This window comes from Anguilla anguilla, chromosome 14 (assembly GCF_013347855.1).
Source record: "Anguilla anguilla isolate fAngAng1 chromosome 14, fAngAng1.pri, whole genome shotgun sequence".
In the NCBI taxonomy this organism is placed as follows: domain Eukaryota; kingdom Metazoa; phylum Chordata; class Actinopteri; order Anguilliformes; family Anguillidae; genus Anguilla; species Anguilla anguilla.
The window spans coordinates 29,072,918-29,100,879 of record NC_049214.1 but is presented as its reverse complement, the minus strand read 5'-3'; the positions used below and the strand labels follow the sequence as shown (position 1 = coordinate 29,100,879).

General features: G+C 48.3%; 1 protein-coding gene across 1 annotated transcript; it reads right to left on the bottom strand.

The window, feature by feature from the left end:
* Positions 1 to 20: 20 nt before the first annotated feature.
* Positions 21 to 27,962, bottom strand: LOC118212786 (protein FAM102A-like). Its single transcript, XM_035391083.1, has 12 exons — positions 27,506 to 27,962; positions 26,819 to 27,239; positions 13,117 to 13,237; positions 12,517 to 12,546; positions 5,041 to 5,157; positions 4,582 to 4,628; positions 4,150 to 4,286; positions 3,543 to 3,647; positions 2,870 to 3,068; positions 2,388 to 2,512; positions 1,859 to 1,928; positions 21 to 1,002 (listed from the first exon to the last, which is right to left on the bottom strand). Exons 2-12 carry the CDS (start codon positions 26,962 to 26,964, stop codon positions 957 to 959), a joined length of 1,143 nt encoding a protein of 380 aa, XP_035246974.1. The 5' UTR covers positions 26,965 to 27,239; positions 27,506 to 27,962; the 3' UTR covers positions 21 to 956.

The following is a 27,962-nucleotide window of genomic DNA, read 5'->3' as shown; positions in this document are numbered from 1 at the left end:
CCCCCACCCCCTCCCCCCCAAGCCCCACCATTTCCCCATTTTCCCCAAGTCTGCGATTTGGTTGCACCAGTTATGCAAAAGCTCATTTACGTACCTGGCGATGAGCCAGGGTTCGTTTTTTGTGTACACACTAAACCATTTTACTATTCAGTATCAACCGCTGTATGCAAGAAAAACAGGAAAATGTCTCTTCCATCTCTCCTCAATCAGAGGAAGAGGGACAGAAAGAAAGAGAGAGAGAGAGAGAGAGAGAGACAGACCACACCTAACCGGGTGTTCAAACCCACTTAATAGACCCTTAGTGTCTCCACGTAATGGTCTTCAAAAATTATTGCCCATATTTTATCCCCCGTGTAGATTTGTGTATAAGTCAATAAGCTTGCACCTTCTTCCCTCAGTTTGTCTCTCTCTCCCTCTCATATACATACACAGAAACAAAAATGTAATATACACTCAGCAAATCACAGGTTTAAACTACCAAATAGCAACAGTAATGTTAAACAGGTTAAGTTGAAGAGCTGAACTAAGCTGTGGTTGTTCACCTAATGCAACTGATCCCATTACCCTAAATTACACTTCCCAAAAAAAACTTCATTTCCCAGACTCCTTGGCACCAAAATGTACTGAAGCTTTCCATAAGACATCTCTATTTTTCAGTGTTCCACACTACATTGACCAGAATGCCTTTCTTCTCTTTTAGGTGCCAAGCAGTTTGGGATTTCCAAGTTTCCAGGTCCAGTGTGTTTAAACAAGAACAAGAATGTAAAAGTGACATACTCATACCCAATCACCACAAACAGGGTTATAGCAGATTTCCCCGCTTCCTGTATTTTTCGTTTTGCTGTGTTTTTGTCCGCACACACGCACAAATGCACGCACGTGCACACACAGGTGTTGCTGTTCCTTCCACAAGGCTGGACAAGATGGAGGGTGGTGAGTCTCCAGGACTGCATGGTCTAATGGCTCTCAATCACAACAGGCTCATACACTCCTGCTGATACCCTGGAGATGGAGGGAAAGATAGAAGGAGGGTAGGAAGGGAGGGAGAGAGAGAGAGAGAGAGAGAGAGAGAAAAAAGACAAAGCGATCACAACACTGGAAGAAGAGCCAGACAGTCTGTAAGAGGGACTACAGAGAGTCAGAACCTCCAGCGTTAAAGCTAAAGACCGCACCCATTGGTAGGGACAGGCTGATATCTTATAACAGAGAATCTGTGGAAGCCCCATGCTTTCTCCTCGAGTCAATGACACATCCTCATCCGCAAACCCCACCTTCAGCCAGCTGTCACTGACTCACTGGCACACACAGTAAATAAACATCCCACACTCACAGACACGGGAGTGGGGGGCCCCTCCCATTGTTAGCTGCTCTTGTTCTGACTGACGTGAGCTCAGAGGGCTAGTGAGAAGTAGCTACTCCTCTGTGACAGCAGTACTCCTCTGTCATCCCATACATTATGTGCAGTTCAGCTGGTGAGTGGGAAGAAGAGCTGGGATTCGGTGCCTGCTCTGGCCCACAGACAGGAATGTGAGTCCAGTTTTAATCACGCTGCCAGTATACACTTAAGTTATAAATATCATTCAGTCACTCGGCGCGGGTGACGCACAGTCACAGACCCATCCAGACACACGGCCGCACTTATCACGCAGCGACTTCTATTTTAGTGTCTAAGCTGGGATCGGAACTCATGGTTATGAGTCCAGCACCGTGAAGAGTACAGACAGGTTACTCATGAACACACAGGGAAACACAGTGTCTTTCTCACACACACACGCTCACACACGTGTGCGTGTGCATGTGCACGCTCACACACACACACACACACACACACACACACACACACACAGTCCCGGCTCACCTGTTCCCCAGGTGGACCCCGCTGAGCGCTGTGGTCCCATCCCGGCTGACAAACAGTCTCAGGTTACTGTCTGTGGGAGGGATGGGCAAACATGTGACCTCTCAACACACCTGTGCACCTCCTTACCATACTTCAGTCATCCTTATCACCAAATCTACCATCACCTCAGTTACCGTCACCATAACTTTATTAAACTTATTAAAAGCCAAACTTGGGACAGGAGTTGGAAACTAGCAATAGCTATAATCTCTGAATGCGGTACATCAGTTACATCAACTTGTTTGTAACGAGTTGAAGTGGTACTATGTTAACTTGCATTGTCCCTACCAAATAAACAATATGAAATGAACTTTAAATATCCTCATCAACTTTACAAAACCAGATACATCAAATGAGAACTGGCTGCTGGAATCATCATCAAAACTATGATCATCATCATTGACCACAACTGCTGCTGCCCTTGTGCCTTATTGTCGACCCTGATCCTACATCTGCCCACATTGTGATCTGCCTTGCAGATGAGCCTGACCTTCATTGTTGAAGTCGTGAGAGAAGTTCTGGCTCTGGACGATCTTCTCGACGATGTCATCGGCATCGATGCGCGTGTCATCCACCCAGGTGGGCTGCCTCTCTTCCGCCACGTCCTTCTTCCTCCTGCGGCCATCGGGGGGCACCGTGTCAAAACAGGCTCAAACGCATGGACACTCGCGTAGATACGCCAAACATGCATACACGTGCACACAAGCAGTCTCTCTTTCACATACACACGCACACACATATACACTCACACACACAGGCTCCAACACAGGAGTCAAATCTGGGAGTTAAATATGCTAGCCTTATGCAAGGACAACAGTAAAATGCCAGAGGTAGGTGGGGCCATCATGGGCTATCACAGGTTTCAACCAATCACAGGTTTGATAAGAGAGAAGGACACCCTGTCATGAGCTTGTTCCTGAGAGAGACAGAGGCGGGGTCAAATGTCAGGTGATGTGGGCGGGGCGTCCTTGCCTGGAAGGGCGGTTGGAGAGCAGGATGGGGAGCGGGGGGCGGGGTGGTCTCTCCGGGCGAGGGGGCTCCCTTTCGGGCTCCTGGGGGGCCTCCGCGGCGGTGCTGGGGGCCCCAGAAGCGCTGCTGCTGCTGGTGGAGCCGGTGCGGCGGTGAGTGAGGTCCGTCAGGCTGGAGGAGGCCGAGTGCTCCGTGCTGCAGCCTGGAGGCGGGGGCCGAGGAGGGGGAGGAGCAGGAGCACGAGGGGGGATATAATTAAACAGGGAACAGGCAGTTGTGATGTCACCTTTTCGATGAGCTCCACCAATCACAGACAACCAATGGATTGGCATAAGCCAATAGAAGAATGCTGACAGAGGGCACTGTGAAATTGGTACAGAGACAGGGGGCACTGTGGGTGATTTAGGGGAGAGAGACAGGGGGCGCTGTGGGTGATTTAGGGGAGAGAGACAGGGGGGCGCTGTGGGTGATTTAGGGGAGAGAGACAGGGGGCGCTGTGGGTGATTTAGGGGAGAGAGACAGGGGGCGCTGTGGGTGATTTAGGGTAGAGAGACAGGGGGCGCTGTGGGTGATTTAGGGGAGAGACAGGGGGCGCTGTGGGTGATTTAGGGGAGAGACAGGGGGGCTGTGGGTGATTTAGGGCAGACACAGGGGGTGCTGTTTTGAGGGTTCTGACCTGATGTCTTGCTGTGCTGGCTGGTGTAGCTGGAGTTGCGGGAGTGGCCGGTGTGAAAAACCTCATCTGGGCTGGAAGGGTTCTGATCCAGCTCCTTTAGCAGACCTGCAACCATGCAGAACCAGCAGAACATCACTCCAACACACCAGTCCCAGTACAGAACATCACTCCAACACACCAGTCCCAGTACAGAACATCACTCCAACACACCAGTCCCAGTACAGAACATCACCCCAACACACCAATCCCAGTACAGATCATCACCCTAACACACCAATCCCAGTACAGATCATCACCCCAACCCCAGTACAGAACATCACCCCAACACACCAATCCCAGTTACCCCACTCTTGAAAATTGGGCCCAGGGTAGTCAATTCCACTATTCCCCCCACTATGACGCCCCTGAATGTGTATACGTGCCTGTATGTGTTTCCATGGTGGTATTGCATACATGTGAGAGTCTGTGTATCTGTGTTTGTGTATGTGTGCACACACAAGGCGTGAGAGAGCATTACTGTGCTTGAGTGTGAGTGTGCCCCCACGTGCATGCTCATACAGGCGTGTGCACCTCAGTGCTTGTGTGCGTTAGAGCACGAGTCTCTCACCAGAGCTGAGCATGGGGCTCTTCATTTTGAGTGGCCGTCCCACGGTGGGTGTGCTCGTGGTGCCTTCCCCCTTACAGTCCAGCTGCAGGGAGTGGTCCTGTCCCGGGACCAAGATGGACTTGGCTGTGCTTGGGGGCCTAAGGGACAGGAAGTGACATCAAAAAGGCCCTGACAAATTGCACACGATAGCAAAACACCACACTGATCAAAAGCCTTGGTGAGGGGATTTCCCCATATTTTTTCTTGGACATATTCCCTCCACCTAGACCCAGACCAGGACTTCTGCTTCTACAGATGAATATCTGTACAAATACAGTGCATTCCTTTCTTCATTTAGCATCGACATCTCACAGAAGAAGGCCAGAGAACCAGCCAGTAGAGAGAAGAGAAACCTCACACAGGAGAGAGGAAAGGGACACGGGGCACACTCACGTTTTAAAGCAGGGGTCTCCAGAGAGCAGAGTCATCCCGATCGTGACCTAAAAAACACACACCAGCTCACTAGAGTCTCGCCCTTCCCCTAGGGACAGCCGCACGGTGTGCAGGGCCTCAGGTTACCCAGCGTTAAGCCTCCACTGCAGACGCGAGACTACTTAACGCTGGGTCCTCGGCTCGACGTCTGCGGAACAAACACTCTTTCTCTCGGCTCGGCACACCACACACCCTCCTGTGATCCCCCAATACAAATGTCAGCCATTTCCCCTCCTCAAACACGGGCGATTCTGTCCAGTTTTGGGGAATATTTGTTCAGCAAGCTCATAGCAAAGAGCCATAAGCCTGCAAGGGGCGGCTGCCCAGTACTTAACTGGCCAGTGGAAATGGCCGATGATAATTTGGCCCCGTGTACACACAGGGGACTCAAACCCACGCGCCGCCGGCGATCCTGCTCACCTTCAGTATGGAGTTGTCCTGCCGGGTGTTCTTGGTGTCGTACCCCTCCAGCAGACAGCAGCGCGCCGTGGAGCCAGAGCCGGCGAACTCCGCCAGGTTCAGATCGGCAAAGCCCAGCTGCCCGGGGGGTGGGGGGGGGTGGGGGTGGAGAGGGCGAGAGGGAGGGGGTGGAGAGAGAGAAATTATGAGGAATGGGTGTGAGAAGAGAGGAGAGAATGAGAGAGTGGGAAGGAGGTTGATACATTTCTGAAGTGTGTCGTAATGTATGCAGGGCTGTGTGGAGTTTGGGAGGTTTTCCCCATCCAGGAAGCCATCACTCGCTCAGACCACACACCCCCTTCTCTCTCTCTAAGCCCCACCATCCATCTCTGTCTTTATTTCTGTCATATCTCTCCATCTCCCTCCCTCCCTCTGTCCCAGTTGAAAACACTGAGCTGCATGTCTGTCAGGAGTAGGCGTTGTAATGATGTAATGCTGTTACGGGGTTGGCCATGAGGCCGCAGCGGTGTTTCTCTCACTCTCACTCTCACTCTCACTCTCACTCTCACTCTCACTCTCACTCTCACTCTCACTCTCACTCTCACTCTCACTCTCACTCTCACTCTCACTCTCACTCTCACACTCACACTCACACTCACACTCACACTCACACTCACACCTTCTATTATTCAACCACACACACACACACCTTCTATTATTCATGCCCTCCTCCCCTCCCCCACACACTCACACACACACACACCTGTATTATCACATTCCTCACTGTACCTGTAGTACTATGACACACTGGAACTTCTCTCTCACTCTTCCCCCAACTTAAAAATTTTACCCAGAAGCCTACAAATTATTTCTCTGAGGGCCCAGGGACAGCAGTGGTTAATAAACCCGGCCCAAAAACAGGTTCAACTTCTGGGAGGGGCATGCTCGTACCCTCGAGCATGGTGCTGAAACCCAATTTACTCAGTGAATTGAAAAACAAGACCAGGTCAAAACCTAGTATATGGCTAGACCTAACACACATGATCCAGCCGACCAATGGTGTAACTCCATCACTCAGTCAGTCAGTCAGTCACAGACATTCGCGTTTGTAGGGCTGGCCCCGCTGTTGAGGTCCAGCCAAAAAAAAAACAACAGCAAAGGTGCTCCTGCCCGAAGCACTGCTGTGACCGACAGTGACTGCCAGCTACAGGCCCACTCTGCAATTCCATAGTAATGTCACCAAACTGCACAAAGAGTTCCACTGTTCCCCTGGCAACCTCGAAACTCTAGAATGTCCCACACGGTCATGTGACTCCTGTCACTGACTTAGAACACTGGGAGCAAGGTTGCGTAATGAGACAAATGTTTGTTCACTTGCTCGCGCTCATGCACGCATACGCACACCAAACCTGTCAGCACCAGTCACACTGAGAAAGATAACAGCCACGAGTCACAGGGAAGGTGCTCCATTGCTTGTCAGAAGTCACACTAGATGTATTTATTTTAGATTCAATGCACCTGTCAATCAACTTGTTTTGAAGTATACTCTCCATGTGTGTCAGGGCCAGTGGAGTCCATGTTTTAAAAATAGCTTGGACGTCTATGTTTAGACTTTTTCTCCAACTGTCTCCCAATGTGTAGCTTTACCTCTGTAGTGCTCATACTTCTGCTTTCCATCACTATTTAAAAACACAATTGATCACAGCCTGTAGGCCAGTGCTATTAAAAAACATGACTTACTTTGAGGATGACTCATTCTGCTGTATACCAGTGCTACTGATGGTGTCACATGACCACAGTTGTGTGAGCTGTAATCATGTGACACCTTGAAGAACTGAATAGACCCTGCTGTGACAACTTTCAACAGTTTCAGACCACAAACCACAGTCTGGCCAATGTGGCCAGACAAAAAATTAGCAACCACAGCCTGGCCAATCAGCAGGCAGACATACTCCAGCAACCACAGCCTGGCCAATCAGCAGGCAGACATACTCCAGCAACCACAGCCTGGCCAATCAGCAGGCAGACATACTCCAGCAACAACAGCCAGGCCCATCACATCTTCCCGGAGCTTCTCTGGGTATCACAGGATGGGAAGGAACCCCCTTCTGCCCCCGTTTCCCCCTGCCTGAGGTACTTGGGCCGCCCGGTGCCGCTGGGACACACGATCATCACAACAGCTCACAACGTTCTGCCGACTCAGCAGAACACTTTATCCCGGACACAGAGAGGAGCTCCCTCAAACAGAAAACATCCTTTCACCTCCCGGCAGTGACCAGGGTTACAGCACTTCCTGTGAGATTAGGAAATGAGTCAACATTTTATTATTATTATTCTTATCGCTATCATAATTATTACAAAAGTAAGAATTATTGCATAACCATTATTGTTTCATTCAATGAGTCATACTGTTCTATCCCATCAGAATTTGCGTACAGGACGCCCAGGGCAAGGCAGACTATAGTCCAGCCATAATATCTCGTTATTCGACTCAGCTTTTCAGCTGCTAATTAGGTACATTCGGAGCGACGCTAGCGTCGCTCCCTCCTAGTTTATGAGCCAGTTCCCCATTCCAGTCTGTGCTCTCCCCCTCAGAAGGCGCTTCCAGCGACGTGGCCCCCCCCGACAACAGAACCCCTCTAACCTCTGCTACCCCCCGCTGACCCCCTGTGAGAACTTCACGGTCACAGGGGGACTATGGAACTGCCAGTCTGCTACGCGCAAGGCAGACTTCATTTCTGCCTATGCCTCCCTCCAATCCCTGCAGTTCCTTGCCCTCACAGAGACCTGGATCACACCAGACAACTCTGCCACTCCTGCTGCCCTCTCATCCTCCTACTCCTTCTCCCACACCCCCCGGCGATCTGGCCGTGGTGGTGGTACTGGTCTACTGATCTCCCCCACCTGGAAATTCTCTGTTCTCCCCCTCCCTGACCTGTCCATATCCACTTTTGAATTCCATCCTGTCTCTATCACCTACCCTGCTAACCTTTATATTATTGTTATTTATCGCCCCCCGGGGCCCCTGGGAAGCTTCCTGGATGAGCTAGACACCCTGCTCAGCTCCTTCCCTGAGGACGGCACCCCGCTGATCCTCCTTGGAGATTTTAACATCCACCTAGAAGCCTCCCAGTCTGCTGCCTTCCTACCACTACTTCACTCCTTTGACCTCTCCCTACAACACTCTCCTCCAACCCACAAGGCAGGCAACCTCCTAGACCTGATCTTCCTGAGGACCTGCTCCAGCTCCAATCTTACGGTTACCCCCCTGCATACGTCTGACCATCATTTCATCTCCTTCTCCCTCCCCCTCTCTCCACACCCTCCCTCTCCCCCTCCCATCCCCACTGTCACTGTCCGCCGTAACCTCCGCTCCCTATCACCCTCTTCTCTTGCTCACAGAGTGACTGCCTCCCTCCCCACTCTTCAATCATTTTCCAAGCTCCCCACTAACTCTGCATCCTCCACCCTGACGTCATCTCTCTCCTCAGCACTCGACTCCCTATGCCCCTTCGTCCCTAGGCCAGCACGTTCATCCCCTCCCAGTCCATGGATGTCTGACATCCTGCGCACCTCCAGGGCCACCCTCCGCGCTGCTGAGAGGAAGTGGGCCAAATCCAGGGACCCATCTGACCTCTCAGCCTATCAGTCTCTCCTGAAAGAGTTCTCTTCTTCTGTCACTGCCGCTAAGGCAAAATTCTACCAAACCAAAATTCATAACTCCATTTCTAACCCTCGTCAACTTTTCTCTATTTTCTCTTCTCTCCTCAGCGTGCCACCTCCTCCACCCCAGTCTTCCTTCACTGCAGATGACTTTGCAGCATTCTTTGACGAAAAGATTGCAGACATCCGCACCTCCTTTGCCCCCTCTGCGTCCTCCGCCCCCTCTGCGTCCTCCGCCCCCTCTGCGTCCTCCGCCCCCTCTGCGTCCTCCGCCCCCTGTTTCTCCACATTTTCTCTCCTCTCAGACACTGAAGTCTCCCAGCTTTTGCTCACCCACCGCCCTACCACCTGCGCCCTCGACCCTATCCCCTCATCTCTCCTTCAAGCAATCACACCAGACATCCTCCCTTTTGTCGCCTCCCTCGTGAACTCATCCCTATCTTCTGGATGTTTCCCCTCATCCTTCAAGAAGGCCCACATCACCCCGCTGCTGAAGAAACCCACACTAGATCCTTCAGTCATTCAGAACTACCGCCCGGTATCTCTCCTCCCTTTCCTATCCAAAACACTCAAACGTGCTGCATCTAACCAGCTCTCTGCTTATTTATCTGAGAACAACCTGCTTGATCCCCACCAGTCTGGCTTCAGGCCTGGCCACTCGACTGAGACTGCACTCCTCTCGGTCAGTGAGTCACTCCATGCCGCACGAGCAGCCTCCCTCTCCTCTGTCCTGATTCTTCTAGACCTCTCCGCTGCATTTGACACTGTGGACCACTCTACCCTCCTGTCCTCCCTGGCAGCAACAGGGATCCGCGGCACAGTCCTTGACTGGATTGAGTCCTACCTCTCTGACCGCTCCTTCCAGGTTGCCTGGGCGGGTAAGGTATCACCACCCCGTCCCCTCACCACCGGAGTTCCCCAGGGCTCAGTCCTTGGTCCCCTTCTCTTCTCCATGTACACCAGATCCCTTGGCCCTGTAATATCTGCCCATGGCTTGTCCTATCATTCCTATGCCGATGACACGCAACTCTTTCTCTCCTTCTCCCCATCGGACACACAGGTCCCCGCCCGCATCTCCGCTTGCCTGAGGGACATATAGAGCTGGATGGACAATCACCACCTGAAGCTCAACCCGGGAAAGACGGAGCTAATCTTTATTCCTGCTCTATCCTCTCCCCTCCTCGACTTTTCCATTTCCTTAGGGGACACCGTAGTGACATCATCACCCTGCGCCAAGAATCTCGGAGTGATGATGGACAACAGGCTGTCCCTCTCCAACAACATTGCAGCAGTAACCCGGGCATGCAGATTTTTCCTATACAACATCCGCAGAATCCGCCCCTTTCTCACCACCTACTCAACCCAGCTCCTGGTCCAAGCAATGGTTCTATCCCGCCTGGACTACTGCAACTCTCTTCTGGCTGGACTACCGGCATCTGCCACCAGACCCCTGCAGCTCATTCAGAATGCTGCGGCTCGTCTGGTCTTCAACCTCCCCAGACACTCCCACGTAACTCCCCTGCTCACTACCCTCCACTGGCTGCCTGTTATAGCTCGCATCAAATTCAAAACATTGGTTCTAGCATACCAGGCAGTCAAGGGATCAGCCCCAGCATACCTTCACAAGATATTCAAACCCTACATGCCAGCCAGATCCCTCCGTTCTGCTACCTCAGGACGCCTAGCACCTCCCCCTCTTCGCACCTGCACTTCCAGAACACGTCTCCTCTCTGTTCTGGCCCCACGATGGTGGAATGACCTCCCTGTGGAGGTCAGAACAGCTGAGACTGTGACCCATTTCAAACGACGACTGAAGACCCACCTCTTCAGGCTGCACCTCTCCCCATCCCTTCCCCCCCTGTAAATGACTAAACTTAGGGTTGTAACTAGGCAGCTGTTTAATAGGTGACTTAGTTGATGCGCCAGTCTTAACGACTACTTGTATTTTTATTTATTTTTATTTTTCCATAGATTGCGTTGTTGCCGTTCTCGTTGTTAGTGTTAATCAGTTTAACCACCAGGGTCCAGGTTGAACTATGCGGTTGTTCCCTGTACTTGGACCGGTACTTCTCTCTAGGGGTTTCGTCATACTTGTTCCTGGTTATGGTTATACACTTTGTTGTACGTCGCTCTGGATAAGAGCGTCTGCCAAATGCCTGTAATGTAATGTAATGTAATCTCAGATACAGAACAGTACTTATATAAATTTATGGTGAAATCTCGGGTGAATTTAACGCTCCTGTCCAGTCGAGATAAGATTGAGCTTACTAAACAATTAAGAACAGAAGTTGGCACAAAATACTGAAATGGTTCGACCATTGTTGTGCACCCGATTTAAAGCAACCATCACCGCTTTCACGTTCGTTCATTTATCCTGTTCACCTCTTTTATTTCCACAAGACCAGTCTACACATTCTGCTTCTATATTCAACAAATGGCAGCTCTACACGACCCTCAGCATGGTCTGGGCTCAGTTTCATTGAAGATAATGAACACTTTTCAATTCACAATCTGAATTTGAATTAATTCCCAGAATTGACTCCAAATGTGGAGTCCAGTTCAGCATGAATTTGAGAATTTCTAAAGTCACAGTCAATATCAAAGCTCCTCCACCAGGTGGCGCAGCGCACAGTGAATTCCGGATTGGAACGGCTCCATCTCTCCCTCTCCGCAGCCAAAAAGGGATTCACACCCCAGCACCACAGGGGCCCTGAGTGCCTCCAGCTGAACTAAAGTAATCACATCGCCAAAAAAAAAACTATAAGGAAAAAAACAAAGAACAGACCAAAAGAACAAACACACAGCAAAGGACAGACGTCACCAGAGGTATCCCGGGAGATCCAGAGCATCTGCCAGGGGCAGATCAACTCCACTCCCAATTAAAGACCTGCTGTGATCTTCCGCTCATCTGACCTGCTCTAGCACACTCGCTGCCGTGTTTTGTTTGACCATTTGACTATTTGTTAAGTATTATCAGTAAATAGCGTATTGCTGCATTGCTGCAACATGTCGTGTTGTGCGGAACAGTCGGTTAGGGCCGCAGTTCAAAGTCCGAAGCAGAACTTCCCCTGAAACCCAGGTAAACTCGGCGCTGAGAGACGAGTAACTGTCACTGGAGATAAAAAAAAACCCACTCCCCCGATTCCTCTCCACCCCCCACCCTTCCCTGATGAGGTCCCTGGCAGCTCAGTGGGACAGGTCACACAAGACCTGACAGGGAAGAGAAACTAAAACTGAACTTTCACCTCCACCCTCCTACACTGGTGCAACTGGGGGGGGGGGGGGGTATGGGGTTCAAAGGGCACCTTTGATCCACAACCAATCAGCATGGACTTTAGAATGACCCATTACCTGCTTGCATGTGTGACTCGGCACATTTACACACTGTGGTGTTCCTAACGCACACATACAAACACACACACACACACACACACACACAGACAGTGTCTGTACCGTAGTAATAATTACATGACTTATTGCTAGCTCACCTGTTTCAGTTTCCCTGATCATTGCATTTTATGTTTTTGTCTATCGCAATTTTCTCCTTCAAGTTTTCAATCTCATTTTATTTCTTCTACGAAACTTTCCTGGTTTTATCATTGTTTTATCTTTTTATTCTGTTAGACTGTAATGCATGACAGGTGCTATACAAATAGTTTATTAATATTATTGTTATTGTCAATATTATTGTTATTTATCACCATCAAAAGAGGTTCAGGATGTTACTGTGTTTTTAGTGAGAGTGTATATATGTGTGTGCGTGTGAGAGAGAGAGAGAGAGAGAGAGAGAGAGGGGGGGGGGGAGTGGGAAAAGGTCTGAGGTCAAACTCTTACCTTTGAGAAAGTCTTTCCTCCTTTGAGTTCCTGCAGTAGCAAACAGGAAAAGACAAGATGAGCCCTGGAGCACACACACACTGCCACCGGTGCGTGCGTTCAAACTCCCCCCTTTACATAACATACACATGCAGTATATCACATTTCACCTTTGTTTACCATTAAGTAAAGTGACAGCTGTTCTACAGCAATGCCCTGGGGACCAGAGAACGGCATGCGAGGGAGCGGGCAGCCAATCAGCTGCAGGGGAGGGGAGCTCACGGACAAATTTGGATTTAGCTTAAACTCTTCTTCTTAGCTGATAGAGCCATGGGATGTTTAATGAGCATGGCGTAACACAGTTTAACTACATCTTAATTAGCACTCATTCCATAGACAGGTGTGTAAGGTATAGCACCCCCTACTGGGGGGGGGGGGGGTTTCTCCTAGGTCAACTCACATAACTACATCCAGTTCTACATACGCCCTGTCTTTTGGAAGGATAGTTTGGTGTGTGTCTGTGTATGCCAGTGTGTGAGAGACATTTTTTCCTGGTAATGATGGTGGTGGTGGTGTGTGTGGGAAGAGGGGGGTGTTGGAAGTGTTTTTGGGGTACCCCACCTTGCGGACAGAGACTCGACAGACACAGGGATCCAACACCCCGGTCGCTGAGCTGGCACTCATCTTGCACACAAAGGAGAACCTCTTCTTCCAGCGAACGCAGTTCTCCTGCACCTCCTCCCTAGAGGGAGACAGTGGGGAGGGGGGAGAGAGGGGGGGACACTGGTCAGGGCAGGGTCTCTCAACATGTTCATCAACAGGGCTTTTGCTAAAATACACTTTTTATTGAAAAAAACTAATTAAAGATCAAAAAGTGGATCCCAATTCACTAGCGCCTGCGCATGGTCGCCAGTGCTGTTGGGAAAAGCCAGGGCATAACACACAGGACACTGTAAGATGACAGATCTTCATAGAATGTGCTAGAACGTCTCTGGCACCCGGGCTGAGATGAGCATGCGGGAAAGTGGGACGCACGGCGGGCCTGCGCTCTCATCAATGTCGTCACGGAGACCACGCAGCGCAGAAAAGAGGGCTCACCATCGACAAATGACGCTTTGCTGACCTGAATATCTTTAGGTTGCGTGTAGTATCAGCTCTCCCTGCCAGAGCCCCAATCTCACCCACCCACTCTCCTCCTGCCTCTCCTTTCTCCCTCAACTGTTCTTCACTTACTCCCGCCCTCCTCTTTTCCTCCTGACCATTTCTCCCTCTACTGTATCTCCCTCGACTCTTTTATAGCAGGTGGAGACACGGCTGTGTTACCGTGGTGACTGTTGAGTTCTAAACACGATTTTGGGCCTCTTCTGCTCTAAGAGATCCAGATCGGCAGTTCCGGAGTGCTTCTTACAGGAACGCTGCTCCCTTTTCCCCGATATTCCCCAGCAGAATTCCCACTCTCTGCTAATGGCCCAGGCGAACTCCTCCTTTTCCGAGGAATTCTGGAAGCTCTCCAAACAGCTGCAGCTATCAGCGATTTCCACCACATGAGAAGCCAAAAAAATTCAGGACCGTAAACCTTTCTTAAGCGATAAACACGCACGCACAGACGGTAGTGCGCACACTCACACTGGCACACGCACAGTGACACAGCAGGAGGAAGAAATCCAGGACAAAGCGCTGTAGCTCCCTCAGGGGTGCAGCACCATCTCCCCGCACAGGATTCAAACCTGCAACTCTCTGTTAGTGGGCTCAGGGGAGGGCAAAACCATCTCTTACTCAGGTCAGCTTAGCCAGCCCTGATCTAAAGCCTGTTCCACTACACACAAAAACTACCATCCCAGAGCCTGTAGCAGGATTACCCTCAGCCAGCTGACACTCACACACTTACAGGCACTGCTGCCCTCCAGGACTGGAGTTAAACCTGCAGGTTCTGCAGACCTCCAGGATTGGAGTTAAACCTGCAGACGCTGCGGCCCTCCAGGACTGGAGTTAAACCTGCAGACACTGTGGCCCTCCAGGACTGGAGTTAAACCTGCAGACACTGTGGCCCTCCAGGACTGGAGTTAAACCTGCAGACACTGTGGCCCTCCAGGACTGGAGTTAAACCTGCAGACACTGTGGCCCTCCAGGACTGGAGTAAAACCTGCAGGTTCTGCAGACCTCCAGGATTGGAGTTAAACCTGCAGACACTGTGGCCCCCCAGGACTGGAGTTAAACCTGCAGACACTGTGGCCCTCCAGGACTGGAGTTAAACCTGCAGCCACTGCAGCCCACCAGGACTGGAGTTAAACCTGCAGACACTGCGGCCCGCCAGGACAGCTGTGCACTCTTTCCGTATTACTGAAGTATCTATTACCAGAGTGAGAGATATTATGGCAGTGATCCAGACTTGCAGGGGTATCTGTCAGACGACATTGAGCGGTTTATGTTGATGTTTCCATAGAATCCAGTCATCCAGTAAACACTGCGGCTATTACCAACAGTGTATTTCACAAACAGGGCGTTCTAGAGATTTATGAGCCAAATATCCTGCCAGCACCATCGCTCATATGCTGCACACAGGAAGCGAGACACTGTCACCACAACACATCCTTCCCCTTCCTGTTACTGTAGAAACACTGCCCTCCCTCAACCTGCAAAGGCCCTCCCTGAAGAGCAGCAGGGTGGCACAATGCATTGTGGGTAAGAAAGTGAAACCAGAAGGACGCTGGGTCAGTTCCTGTGGGAGGGAGGAAAAGGGGGGGGGGTGGGGGGGTGGATCTGCATTCGAATTACTGATCATACGGCCAATACTGTGCACAATGAAGGGAATATAATGTGCAATCTTCAACCCTTCAAGGCACAAAATCACACAATTGTAATTAGAATGTTCTGCACTGAACATTCTAATATTGATGTAACTTCAGTGGAGTTCTAGAACATCGACGTAGAATTTTGAAAAACATTCCAAAAAATCCACTCTTCAAAGGGTTAAATCTGTCACCTAACAGACTTCTTCCGAAGGAGCATGACTCATACACACTCAAACACACAGCATTTGCCTGTTTAAATAGGTCAATCATTAATGTTGTATGCTTATCTTCATTTGACTGCCTTTTCCACAACAACCCCCCGCCCCAGCCCTCCTCCCCCGCCGAGCCCGGTCTCCACGGTGATGTAACACAAGTCTTCTGAAGTTCGGCCCGGGCTCACTGTCACACCTGTCCGCACTCATCACAGCGCTACGGCGTCACTGGTGCCCACAGTAACAGGCTTTCACTGGCACCTGCCACTCCACAGGAAATGACCAGCGGCAGCTTCCTGTGCTGAGGTCTGGAGCTCCAGGTGCTGACTCTAGGGCCAGGGTTTACATTTGCAAGGGGGTTTGGGGGGGGGGGTGTTCCTCCACTCTGCCACAGAAGTTCAGTTCTGATCCAGCCATCTTTTCAGCCGTCTTTCCCTAGCCACCACCCCTTCCTCATTCCTCATCCCACATTCTTACCCTACCCCTGGACAAGTAAGTTACGAATGTGACTCTGTGTGTGTGTGTGTTCGAGAAATAGAGAGAGTGCAAAAAATAGAGGAGGAAGATGGGGGTTTACTAGAAGATATCCTACAGGTTATGTCAATATCCAAATCTATTTCTTTGGTGATAAGGCCTTTTTGTGTGGCAATAAAGCACATTTTCATTAGGAATTTGAATGAGTGAGAGAGACAGATGGGAATTAAGGCGAGCCTCCTAACACGGGCAAACACAGAAAACCCAAAGTGTTCACAGACACACAGTGTCCAACCCAAAGTGTTCACAGACACACAGTGTCCAACCCAAAGTGTTCACAGACACACAGAGTCCAACCCAAAGTGTTCACAGACACACAGAGTCCAACCCAAAGTGTTCACAGACACACAGTGTCCAACCAAAAGTGTTCACAGACACCAGTGTCCAACCAAAAGTGTTCACAGACACCAGTGTCCAACCCAAAGTGTTCACAGACACCAGTGTCCAACCCAAAGTGTTCACAGACACCAGTGTCCAACCAAAAGTGTTCACAGACACCAGTGTCCAACCCAAAGTGTTCACAGACACCAGTGTCCAACCAAAAGTGTTCACAGACACCAGTGTCCAACCCAAAGTGTTCACAGACACCAGTGTCCAACCCAAAGTGTTCACAGACACCAGTGTCCAACCAAAAGTGTTCACAGACACCAGTGTCCAACCCAAAGTGTTCACAGACACCAGTGTCCAACCAAAAGTGTTCACAGACACCAGTGTCCAACCCAAAGTGTTCACAGACACACAGAGTCCAACCCAAAGTGCTGGTGGCCCTTTTAGGTGTGATGGGTTACTTTAGTCCAGTCTGTCTGACAAAGTTCATTTCAAATTTGAAATGAAGTCATTTGTGCAATGTGCTTTAGTCCTGATCGTTCCTATAAAACTGCTTAACAGGGGTGCCTGAATGATTTTAATTTATGGTACAAACTAGAACACATCAAGACATATGATCATATGCACAAATATGCACATGCATATACACAAAATTACACACATTATACACAAAACTCAGTGTTACCTTACATAAGCGTACATCAAGCATGTGTTTCTGGATAGAGAAACAGATGAACACACACACACACACACACACACACAGGAAATGGCCTTAATGGATACCACACGGCCACACAGACCGTCTGATCCTTACAATAACACACAAGGGGACATATGCCATCCATCACTGCTACCCTCACTGACACAAGACAGACAGCCATGACAGATGTGACATCAGAAAAGGAAAATATAGGGACCACCTACAATCCGGCAGCACTGATTTTAAATCAGCGAAACAAAGGCACAAACAGCACGCAAACTCCTCAAGCAAGATGAAGGATGGGGGGGGGCCTCCGGGGGTGGGGCACCGGAGGGAGCTCCATCTCCCTGGTCCTGCAGACAGACTCTCCCCGCAGAGCCAGACCTCAGTCAGACAGGACAGTCACCCCCTACTTCCTCTTCCTGCCTTATACTCAGACTGCAGTCTCAGTCTCTCGGTCTACAGTGTCAGACTATGGTCTGAGGTCTCTTCTCAATTGCTGCTCTACTTCCTCTCCCCTCAACCCTCTCTCTCTGCATGCATGGACGGGTAGGGGTTAGGGCGCTAGACTCTGGTCATCAGGGTCACGGGTCCAAATGTTAGGTCAGCTTTGGGCAGGTCCAAGAACTCCAATATCAAAAATCCAGCTATAACCAAGTAGAAAACACATACGATATATAGCACTGCAGCTGCAACCATGGAGAAATAATAGATTGCAGAATGCGCGCAATCTAACAATGTATTCCACCGCAGGTTGTCAAGGATACGCTCAGCAAAAGGCAAAAGGATGTTAAGCAAGAGTGGTAGCGGTAGCGTTAAGTAACCGCTTCTGTTAACACTGCTCTAGCCACACAATCCACTCCAGAGGCATTACTGTCCAGAGCCTAAAAAAAAGGAGACTCCATCTATAATGCAGTCTTCTGCCGCCTGTTTCATAAGAAGAGAAAGGGTGGGGGGGGACTGCCTTACGATGCTGGTTTCACCGGGAGAGCACTCTGTGACTCTGATGGGGGGGGGCGGGGGTTCTCTCTGGTACGACAGCAGTCGTATTACAAACACATTACACAGTACAAAACACTTCAGAGCACTGTTCAGTAGAAAGCCGGTTCTGTGGGAATTTGACCAGAATGCCCAGGCCAAACACCCCTGCTCTTTTGAAAAATGCCACGGCAGCTTTTGTTATCAAAGCGAGTGTAACCCTTCATCCAAAGGACAGCACCTTCTACAGCACAGTGCCCCAAGACTGCTGGGGCTCAGGATTTCTATTGGATCCAAAAGAAGTGTGCCCCCTACTGGCCCACCAACACCTCTTCCAACAACAACAACATAGTTTTCACAGGAGGTCTCCCATCGAAGTAGTTAAAATGGCCACCAGTGCTAAGCTTCAACAGACGCAATAAGGCTACAGGATGGTAGAACAAACAAAAGATCTTTTTAAAAATTCGAAATATGACAACACAATGCTGTGGTTTCTAAATGAAAGCCTCCTGGGTGAACTCCTCCCAGAGAAACGGCGAGAACGAGGCCCTAAAATCTGAGAGAAACTAACCAACATGGAGGAATCCACACAATCCAGAGACGCCCAGTAACGTGAGATCACCTCAGAGACCGGATCAGACCGGTTCGCACCGGACAGCAGGGGCGTGTTCCCCAGGTAACAGGGCATGTGAAGGTAGACTCCCACAACCCACGCTCACTGCTCATGGCTACACACGTGCACTGTCCCAGCATGCACTGCAAAGGCCAGGAGGGCAGGATATGGGCACCAATCTGCCCTGCCCAGCCCCACCCTAGGCCCAACCTCTTCGACTCTGCCACACCTTTACCTGCCCTAAAACAGCCCATTCACACCTGGCCCTCTTCCTCTCTTCCATGTCCTGGTATGCCCCACACTGATCTCTCCGGTATAGCAGCTGCACTCACTGTTCCAGACACCCCAATAACAGTTCTGACCACATCCCTAACTTTAGGGGAAATCCCCCAAGGACCCCAGAATTAAAAGGAAAACTACTGATATGGGTTTGGAATGTATACTTGAGAGCTTTTTTTAAAAAAAGAAAAGACTATTACCTGTATATGGGTCACTAATGCGCTACAAGACACCTGATCATATTTGTGTGTGTGCATGTGTGTATGTGTGTGTGTGTGCGTGTGTCCGTCTTCTCTTTCATATTTTACTGACTCCAAAACTGTAGACCTCATACCCTTGTGATGGGACATGCACTTTAAAAAAAAATGAATCGTCTGGGCTCATGTCTAGAAGAACATGAAGAGCTGTTCCATGTGATTGGGGGTTTGGGGAGGCAGTGCTTTTTTTGGACAGGGGGCGGGGGGAGGTGACCCCATTAGCTGCTTTAACATATGGAACCCAAAATATTGCCTTAATCACTTTCCCAGCAACACTAATGGCTTTTCTTGCCCATGCAAGCAACTACAACTATTTATTTGACTGGGTTGACAGCAGCAACACATTAGGGTGCCATAACTGCAGTCTGAACAAGAGGCTGTCAAATACTAATGATGGTATGAACCATATACAGTCCTTATGGGGGTCCTGCCGCATTTCAGGTGCACAATCACTTTTAAGAACCTTTGACTTTCATAATTATATGATAGACGTGCGATGGGACATCATGTACTGGAAAGTTAGCTTGTAAAGATATCATTTTTTGGAGTACAGTATGTGTGCCATTCACTTTCTTATTTTCTGCAGTATCAAGTAACCTATAGCCAGATGGATGTCTTAGCAAAACACGTTTTGCATGCTTGCTCCATGACTCCTTGAAAAGCAACGACGAAACAATTCTATTAATTCTATTACCAAGTCTTGAGCTGTTCCTTGAGCTGGCCAACTGCCAGATACACTTCTCCAGAATTCCGACTCTGGCTTTAATTCATATATGTGAGCATAACTGCACAGTTCTGTAACAGGTCAGGGTGAGGCTGCGTGTGTAAAGCGTTAATGATTGCAGCTTCAACCCAGGAGATTTCAACCAACGCCTCAGTTCATTGGCCTATAAACTCAGAGAGAGAGAGAAAGAGAGACAGAGAGAGAGAGACGGAGAGAGTGCTACAATGGTATCAGTTTGCAGAGAGTAAAATACAAATCTCTCCAAAAGTCAAATCCATCCCACACACTGTACCCTCTATACACTTACCAGCATAAATCACCATACATGTACACACACACAAAAAAAAAAACACACACACACCTCAGACTGCTACCACATTATTTGGCCAAATTTCTGAACACACTTCCTGCCAGTAAATCATCTTGTATTTGAATCTGAATTTAATTACGAATTTGAAAATGATTTTAGAAGCAGACAGAGCTAGCCCCTCTTTTGTCACAGGGTCATAGGCCTGATAAGAGCCCCACCTCCAACTCTGCACACAAAAACAAACAAAAAACAAAAAAAAGAACACATTCTGGCTGACTCTGACCAGATGGCTGACAATGGCTGCACCTCCCACCCCCCGTAAAACCCCATCATAGTTAATGAGAAATTTAACTGCCCAGATTTAATGGAGCTTAAAATGGACATTTACAGACATGAGCGCTCACACACGCACTAAATCGTACACATGAACCCACTGACAGGATTATGCTAAGAAACACCCACAGCTACAACATTGCCCCTGGTCACGTGTGCTCCTTCACAAATTTTCAGAGGGTGCATCAGGAACCTGAAGATCTGGGAGACGGACCTTTCAGCAGGAAGAACACAGTGCCGAGTATTTGACGTGGGGGGTGCGGGGGCTGAGCGGAATTTTCAGATGTGGGGGGAAGTCCCCACAACAGGGGAGCGCCGGAATCACCCAAGACCCCAGTGAGAACTAAACCCTTATGTTAAACCCTGTCGTGGCGCCCTCGCGGACCACAGCAACACAGCCACACGACACTGTGACATGCGAGTGATTTACAACGAGGCGGAAATCCCCACCTCGGCTGCGAGAGGACTTCGATCTCATTAACGTCTGAAACGCAGGATACCGCCAATCGGAGTAACGGGAGAAACTGGGCCAGTGAGCGAAAAGACATATCTACCCCCCAGGACACACAACCCAGATCAGCGGGGGGGGGGGGGGGGGGGAAGGGAGGGAGAAGGAGAGGGAGAGAGCGAGGGAGAGAGTGAGAGTGAGAGAGCGAGGGAGAGAGTGAGAGCGAGAGAGCTGATCTGAGAGGGGGCAGAGGAATGAAAGGAGGGAGAGAAAGTGAGAGAGAAAGAGTGAGAAAAGGAGAAAGAGAAAGGGAAAGAAAAAAAGGGAAAGAAAGAGAAAGTGAGAGATGGAGAAAAATAGAGAGGGGGGAAGGGCCTGAATGCTGTGAAGTCATCTTCAAAAAATGCAAATGTGGCCTTCATGCTTCACTATTCCTTTTGCTTCAGGGCAGTCTCTGTCCTGTTATAGCAGAAACATCCTCCCTCTCTCCTGATGTGAATGTGTGTTTGTGAGTGTGCGCATGCATGCACATGTGTGCGTGGGCCTCTGTGCATGCCTGCAGGTGTGTGCTTGTGTGTGTGTGACCATGCAAAGATATGAATGTGTGTATGTGCGTTTCTGCACACGTGTTCCAGTGAAGATGTTTAATTTCGTGGTGGGGTTTGGGTAAAGAGCCTGATGAGGTAAAAGGCCATGAACATGCCAGTCAGAGCTGTCTATCCCCCCTGACCTCACCCCCCATTACAGCCCCCCGCCCGCCACCCCCCACCCACAGTGTAGCCACACACAGTAGCTGTCACGAGCCTAACCACACAAAAAAACTGGGCGGCACACAGCAAAATTACAGGCTCAATCAGTCTTTCCGTCCAATTGCTATTTAGAGAAAACTGCGAGTTTATACGCATATCTTTATAGCCGTACATGCAGATGTATTTACGGTTTGCTTTTCTCCCACCCTCTCTCTACTGCCTTCTCTCTCTCTCGGTTTTCCCTCTCTTTCTACAGAAATTCCAGGAATGTGGAATGTCTGCACTGGACACGTGCCGAGCATTCCCACAGCCGACCGCCCAAGGAAAACACCTCACACTGTGCGTGTGTGTGTGTGTGTGTGTGTGTGTGTGTGTGTGTGTGTGTGCGCATGTGTGTGTGTGTGTTTGAGAGTGTGTGCATGTGTGTTCATTTCTGTCTACCAATTGTGTGTGTGTGATACGTGTGTCTCTACACAGTCGCCCTGTGATTGACAGCTCATTTGAGAGCTCCGGTTTCCCAGCAGACAAAGCACAGGGCATGCTCGAAATGTCAGGGTTTCTGTCCCGCAGAGATGAGTGAATAATGAATTGCCATAAGCACCACTCTGCACTGCCAGCAGGGGGCACCAGTCTAGGGCATCACAGCTGGATGGGAATGGGGTCAGCAACCTGTCAATCAGCTATAAGTGAACTGCACTACAACAACATAGGAGACCCGGGGTACATCAATCATCCCAATACAGACCCCGAACAAGCACAAGTCTGTAGGTTTGTACATAATAGAAGTGGAAAGTCCAGGGGTTAGAAAGTCCTGCCATGTGTTTATTCCACTCAGGAACTGATTTCACTACTTAGTTCAATTGTGCTAATTAGCAAATCCAGGTGATTGGAACAAAATCCTGGGGAGGACTTTTCCTTTCTAAGCCTGGATTTTGCACCCCTGGTAACTCATTATACAACTTCATAGTGGAAAACACAGGAAGTGACATAACTTCAATCAAATGAATACGACAAAGCTCTTCTGAAGGCGCACATTTCTTACACAACCCGCTTTTAACACCAAAGGATATGTTACAGACCTCCTGTGGCAGGCAGAACTGGAGGTACAGTTGAGACCTGAAATGATATATCTTCCACCAATCCCTCCTTAATGTGGCGTGTGAAAAATATTTGCTTCTTGCCAGAACAATTCTAACAGTCGTTATCACCAAACAATAACCTCTCACACCTCCTCAGATTATGAACAGGATACAGTGCAGGATAAGAGGGAGCGCCAATGATCACAGAAATTATTAAACAACTACAGCAGCGCATTCAGTGAGAGGACACACCCTACACACTCCCTATACACACATATATGCGAACAGACACATGAAAATTCCAGGTATTCTGACACATAAAATCAAAATTTGCCAGACATGCAGACGCACACACTCAAATGGACAGGACAGGACAGGACAGGACGGACAGACGGAGCAGCAGGACAGCAGTGTGTAGATGAATTCACTCCATGGCTAATTCACTGCAGTAAGACGCTCCAGTGGGGTCGCCTCATTACTGAATAACACCCCTAACGCTGACGGCAAATAGCTTCCTAACGTTGGCGAAATGACGCAAGGACCGTTCCCGTCTCCATAACACACGCACAATAAACCCTGATCAGCACCTCCAGGATGGGCGCAGCAGTCACATAATGCAAACATACACCCACACAGGCAGATACAGTTTACACACACGCACACAAACCACATACAAATTATTAACACTATACAAGCAGAGACATGCACGGATGATGAGACATGCACATGAAATTCGGGTCCTGTCTCTGGATGGGCTTCAGTTCATGATTAACAGAAAAGCACTGAAGTAAAATTCAGAAAGTTACGTGTACGCATGAGTCCAAAGATCACACAGGAAAAACACATTTCCCTCCATTATGTCTTTCTTGTTTTTCTTCCACTCTGCTGGAAAGAGTGAATCGATCAGCTGACTATTCTTCAGCTGAGAGAGAGTGGGAAAAAATGGAAAACTGACAGGATGCCAGTGAGTTACTCATCACGTGCCCCATCCTGCCACCAGCTGCAGGACAGATGTGACAGGCGCTTAGTGATGACATCATCACCCACTTTGCATATTGCGAAGGGATGACCCAATGTAACATGTACAGTGGATCATCCTGTGGGTAACCGGGCATCTTGGGAACCCATCTTGAGGTCTCCAGGAAGCTCCACTTTTGACCATCCACACAGACACAGTGCATGGAGATCTCTCAGATAAATTGTTTCTAAAGAAAGCACACCTGCATTCCCAATGTCAACGAGACAATCCTTGCTGATTGAAAGACTGACATACTCTATCAAAGCCTTCAACAGGTCAATACAAAAATACATTAAAATTCTTGTCCAAGGCATTTGCAGGAGAGTGATTGGTGAGGTTGCGCAGGTGCCCCATTAACCCTGAACTCAGTAACGCATCTCCCTGTTCAAATGATCAGTATGCTTCACTCCTCTTTGTTTTCTCCTAGAAAAACTACTCCGTATAGTTACGTCATATGAATTTATTAGTGTATCTACAGTGGCTACTGCTTCACGCAGCAGCGTGCGGTATGTAAACTCACACAACGGTCCAGAAATGCAAGTCACTGTGGATGCCGGCATCGGTTAAGTAAATGAATAGAGTACACGCGGTAATACGATTCCCATGGCTCCTTGCCAGCCTCACCCTGGAATGCCACCACACCTGCTCCCTCTTCTGCGCACTAGCCAACGGGTCCATCGCGGACAGACACGCCCGCCCAGAAGCCCGAAACCACGCCCCCCCTGGCCACTTTGACACACGCATCAGCACTGCCATTTATTCACACAGCTTGACATTTGGCTTTAAATAAAACAACCCCCTGACAGCTTGGGAACGTCGTCGCACGCCCAGTCAAACCTAATAATGAATTCACTTGCAATCCCGGGCCTTAAGGACTTTGCACGGACAGCAGTTGAAGAGGATGTTTTTATTCAAGAGCAGTAACTTTAGCAAGGGGAAACTCCCGATTACGCAGCCTGAAGTGGACCCAAGGATGCATTAATAAAAATATAGACATTAAAAAAAACTTCACATTCTTAGGAAAGGCTGGAAAGTACAAATAAAATGATTTGTTTGAGCTTGGGTAGTTCCAAGTACGGCACTTGCCAAAAAAGACCCTGTGGGTGTCTCCACAGGCTACGAGCGAGAAACAGAATGCCAATTATAACGCAGGGTGCACGCAGTAGGAGCCTCTCAGGTTCCCCTTTACAACTTCTTCCTTCGAGAAGCACGGGCGATATACACAAAGGCTGACTGCGCACAGGAAGGGACACAACCAGAGCAAAACAAATACAGACTGAATACCCAGGCTAACATACACATTTATGGCACATTGAACAATGCTTGCATTTATTCATTATTTGATGGCCAAGCTGAAATGGCTGCCATTTTTTACTTATTGTTTTTTCTTTTTTTACTGGTAAAATTCAGTTTTATTGGTAACAAAGATATACCTATTATTAATAGCCATTAATGGCCAAGAACTCTGAAGACTCCCTCCTGTTTATCTGAGCTATCCGCTTGGGAACTGAGCACCATGGGGGCTCTCTACTGTTATTTTTTTACCCGACATTTACCAGTTTGAGAAATCTCATAAATTTCTGACTTTCTCAAATTGATGAAACTTGGCAACGATTCATGAGTCATGGGATAAATACTATGCTAGGAATAAGTCTGAATATTTGAACAGTCGCAGACATGCCAACTATTACATTAGCTTTTCAGTATTGTCCAACCTGTTGTACAGCCATAATTTCATGAACCTGACATTGCTGCTTGCAGCTACATGTATAACATGTATTCTTGTCTTTACTGCTTATCCTCCAAATATTAAATCTAATAATAATGTGGTAATGGCTGCAAGTATGAGTAAACACATGCCAAAGACACAATTTACACATAAGATACAATGTAAAAAAAGAAAAAAAACCCTTCCCTCTCAAGACTTTTAAAACCATAAGGTATACAAAGGCAAACCGCGCGCACACAGTGTACTACTTAGTATGGCCTCCACATCATTCACATATGCATAAAACTCTTCAACCTGAAAATTTGCTGCCATAGAACAGCATTGGATTTATATGCTCACAGGCTTTTGTTCGACCATGACCCCATCTTACTCTGTGTACATAAAAAAGCAGCATCAGTCTGGACACACACCAGCATTGTTTGACCAAGAATTTACGGAACGCATACAGCTGCAAACTCAAACTTACAATTGAGGGGCCATTTGTTTGTTTTTTGGTTTTTTTTAAAGTTCTGGCAAACCACACTAAGCATTACGTTTAGCCTATACAAGTCTAATACAGTTAAATCACACAAGCAGTGAGGGGAAAATTAGCTTGTTCCATAACCTAAACAGACCAAATGTATAAATACTAAATTCTGCATACTTCTGCGAGTTGCTACAGTAGAGTTTACTCAGAATACAAAAGACGAATTGAACAGAGTTCTCGCGTGAGCAGACTTACTCGCTTTTCCCAACACCACCTGTCTATGAAGTACCAGAGACTTTCCAGAGCACCTGCGAATAAACACGGTTCGGGCGAATGGCGATTGCTCAAGATACAGATAGACAAATTGCAGGTGTACACCTTGATTGGTTTGCAAACTGACGACACGTAAATAATCCCTGAATCCGCATTAACAAAATTGAACTCCTTATTATCTTATGCGAAGTATTTTTATGAGAGTATAACTGGCATTAGATTAAAATACGTTTTGTTGTACATTTAAAAAAAAGAGATGTCTGTGGGCTCTGTGTGTGTGTTTGTGTGTGTGCTTATAAGTGCGCGCCCCATGATGATTAGGTTTCGTAAAACCACATCAATGGATGAAAAGTGGGTACCATCAAAGGGCGCGTATTCATAAGCGCGCGCACACACGTCCATAAAATCCACAATGTACATGCAAAAACATAGCCTACAAATAAATCAGTCTCACGCTGTCACGAAGTAAATTGACAGCTACGGCAGTGTTGTGAAGACTTACCTTGAAGATGAAGCGACGAAATCTCCCCCGTCCAGCAATCGGATTTTGCAGAAAAGCACCCCATTTACAAACGGCACAGCCGTCAGTTCCTCCAGCGTAAAACTGGTTTGAAATTTAAACTTTTTCTTTCTCATTAAAAATGCCATGGCTAAAAAAATCGTTCGTGGATCCTTTGCGTTGAGATGATGTGTCAACGAGAGCCTTTTTAAGTACTCACGAAAGAAAAATGATAGGCTACCTTTTAGAACAAACAAAATCGGTAAAATATTATTTTGAAAAAATATATAATATGTAATAATAACATTTAAAAAAGTTAATTACGATGTTAAATTCCGATGCGATTTTAATCAGGAGCTTGGCAATTCTTTTTAATTATGTTCTGGTTCAGCATCTCGGAACTGCCTTACCGATCTTTGACGACCTGCAAACAAAACAAAGTAGTATTCAGAATTAGGAAGACAACGAGACAGGCCCATATACATATAATGATCAGAAAACTTAGATTCAATAAAACAATAATAGATTATAATACTTAAATATTCGTTAGTCGTCGCTGACATTCAGCCTACTTTTAAGAATTCAACTTTCCTGAGATTAAACTATTTTCCCTTGGCAATTCAAAACTTAGCGAGCAATTAGAATTATCATAACTAAGAAAGTTATGACTACTAGACTGCTGGACCTTACCGAGTAAATGTCCTTTTAAAGGTGTTAAGCGCGTTGCCAATTTACAAATCCGGGATCCCCACTGACACTCGCCAAAAAAACAGAACTTTGATACTTCTTGCTGAGCCACGGACTTCAACCATGGTCTTCACATTTTGTAGTTATCGCACAGCTTGCCGATCATTGAACTCGCTGGGTTGGTATTGCGTGGACCTCGTGAGCTACCCACAAACTGGGCTGCAATTCTTCGGCGAAATAGATCAAATGAATGCACCGCACACGTAGGCAAAAACTAAATCTTCATGCAGCTAAACGAACTAATTCTCGCCAGAAAAACGTGGCACTTGCTGACAATCTTAAAAAGAGATTAAACAGGTGAGAGAACAAAAACAGCCAGGTAGCTGACCAAAACTCCGGTGCGCAGTTCCTCAAGCCGACCGAGATAGATCTCGACCAGCTGACTAGCGACGCTGCGCTT

Excerpts from the sequence above, each read along its gene's own strand:
- LOC118212786 (XM_035391083.1), bottom strand. The coding sequence starts at position 26,964 with ATGGCATTTTTAATGAGAAAGAAAAAGTTTAAATTTCAAACCAGTTTT. Across the intron at positions 4,287-4,581 it reads GGAGACCCCTGCTTTAAAAC|GCCCCCAAGCACAGCCAAGT; the intron begins GTGAGTGTGCCC and ends CCTGTCCCTTAG. Across the intron at positions 1,003-1,858 it reads GGGGTCCACCTGGGGAACAG|GGTATCAGCAGGAGTGTATG; the intron begins GTGAGCCGGGAC and ends CTCCATCTCCAG.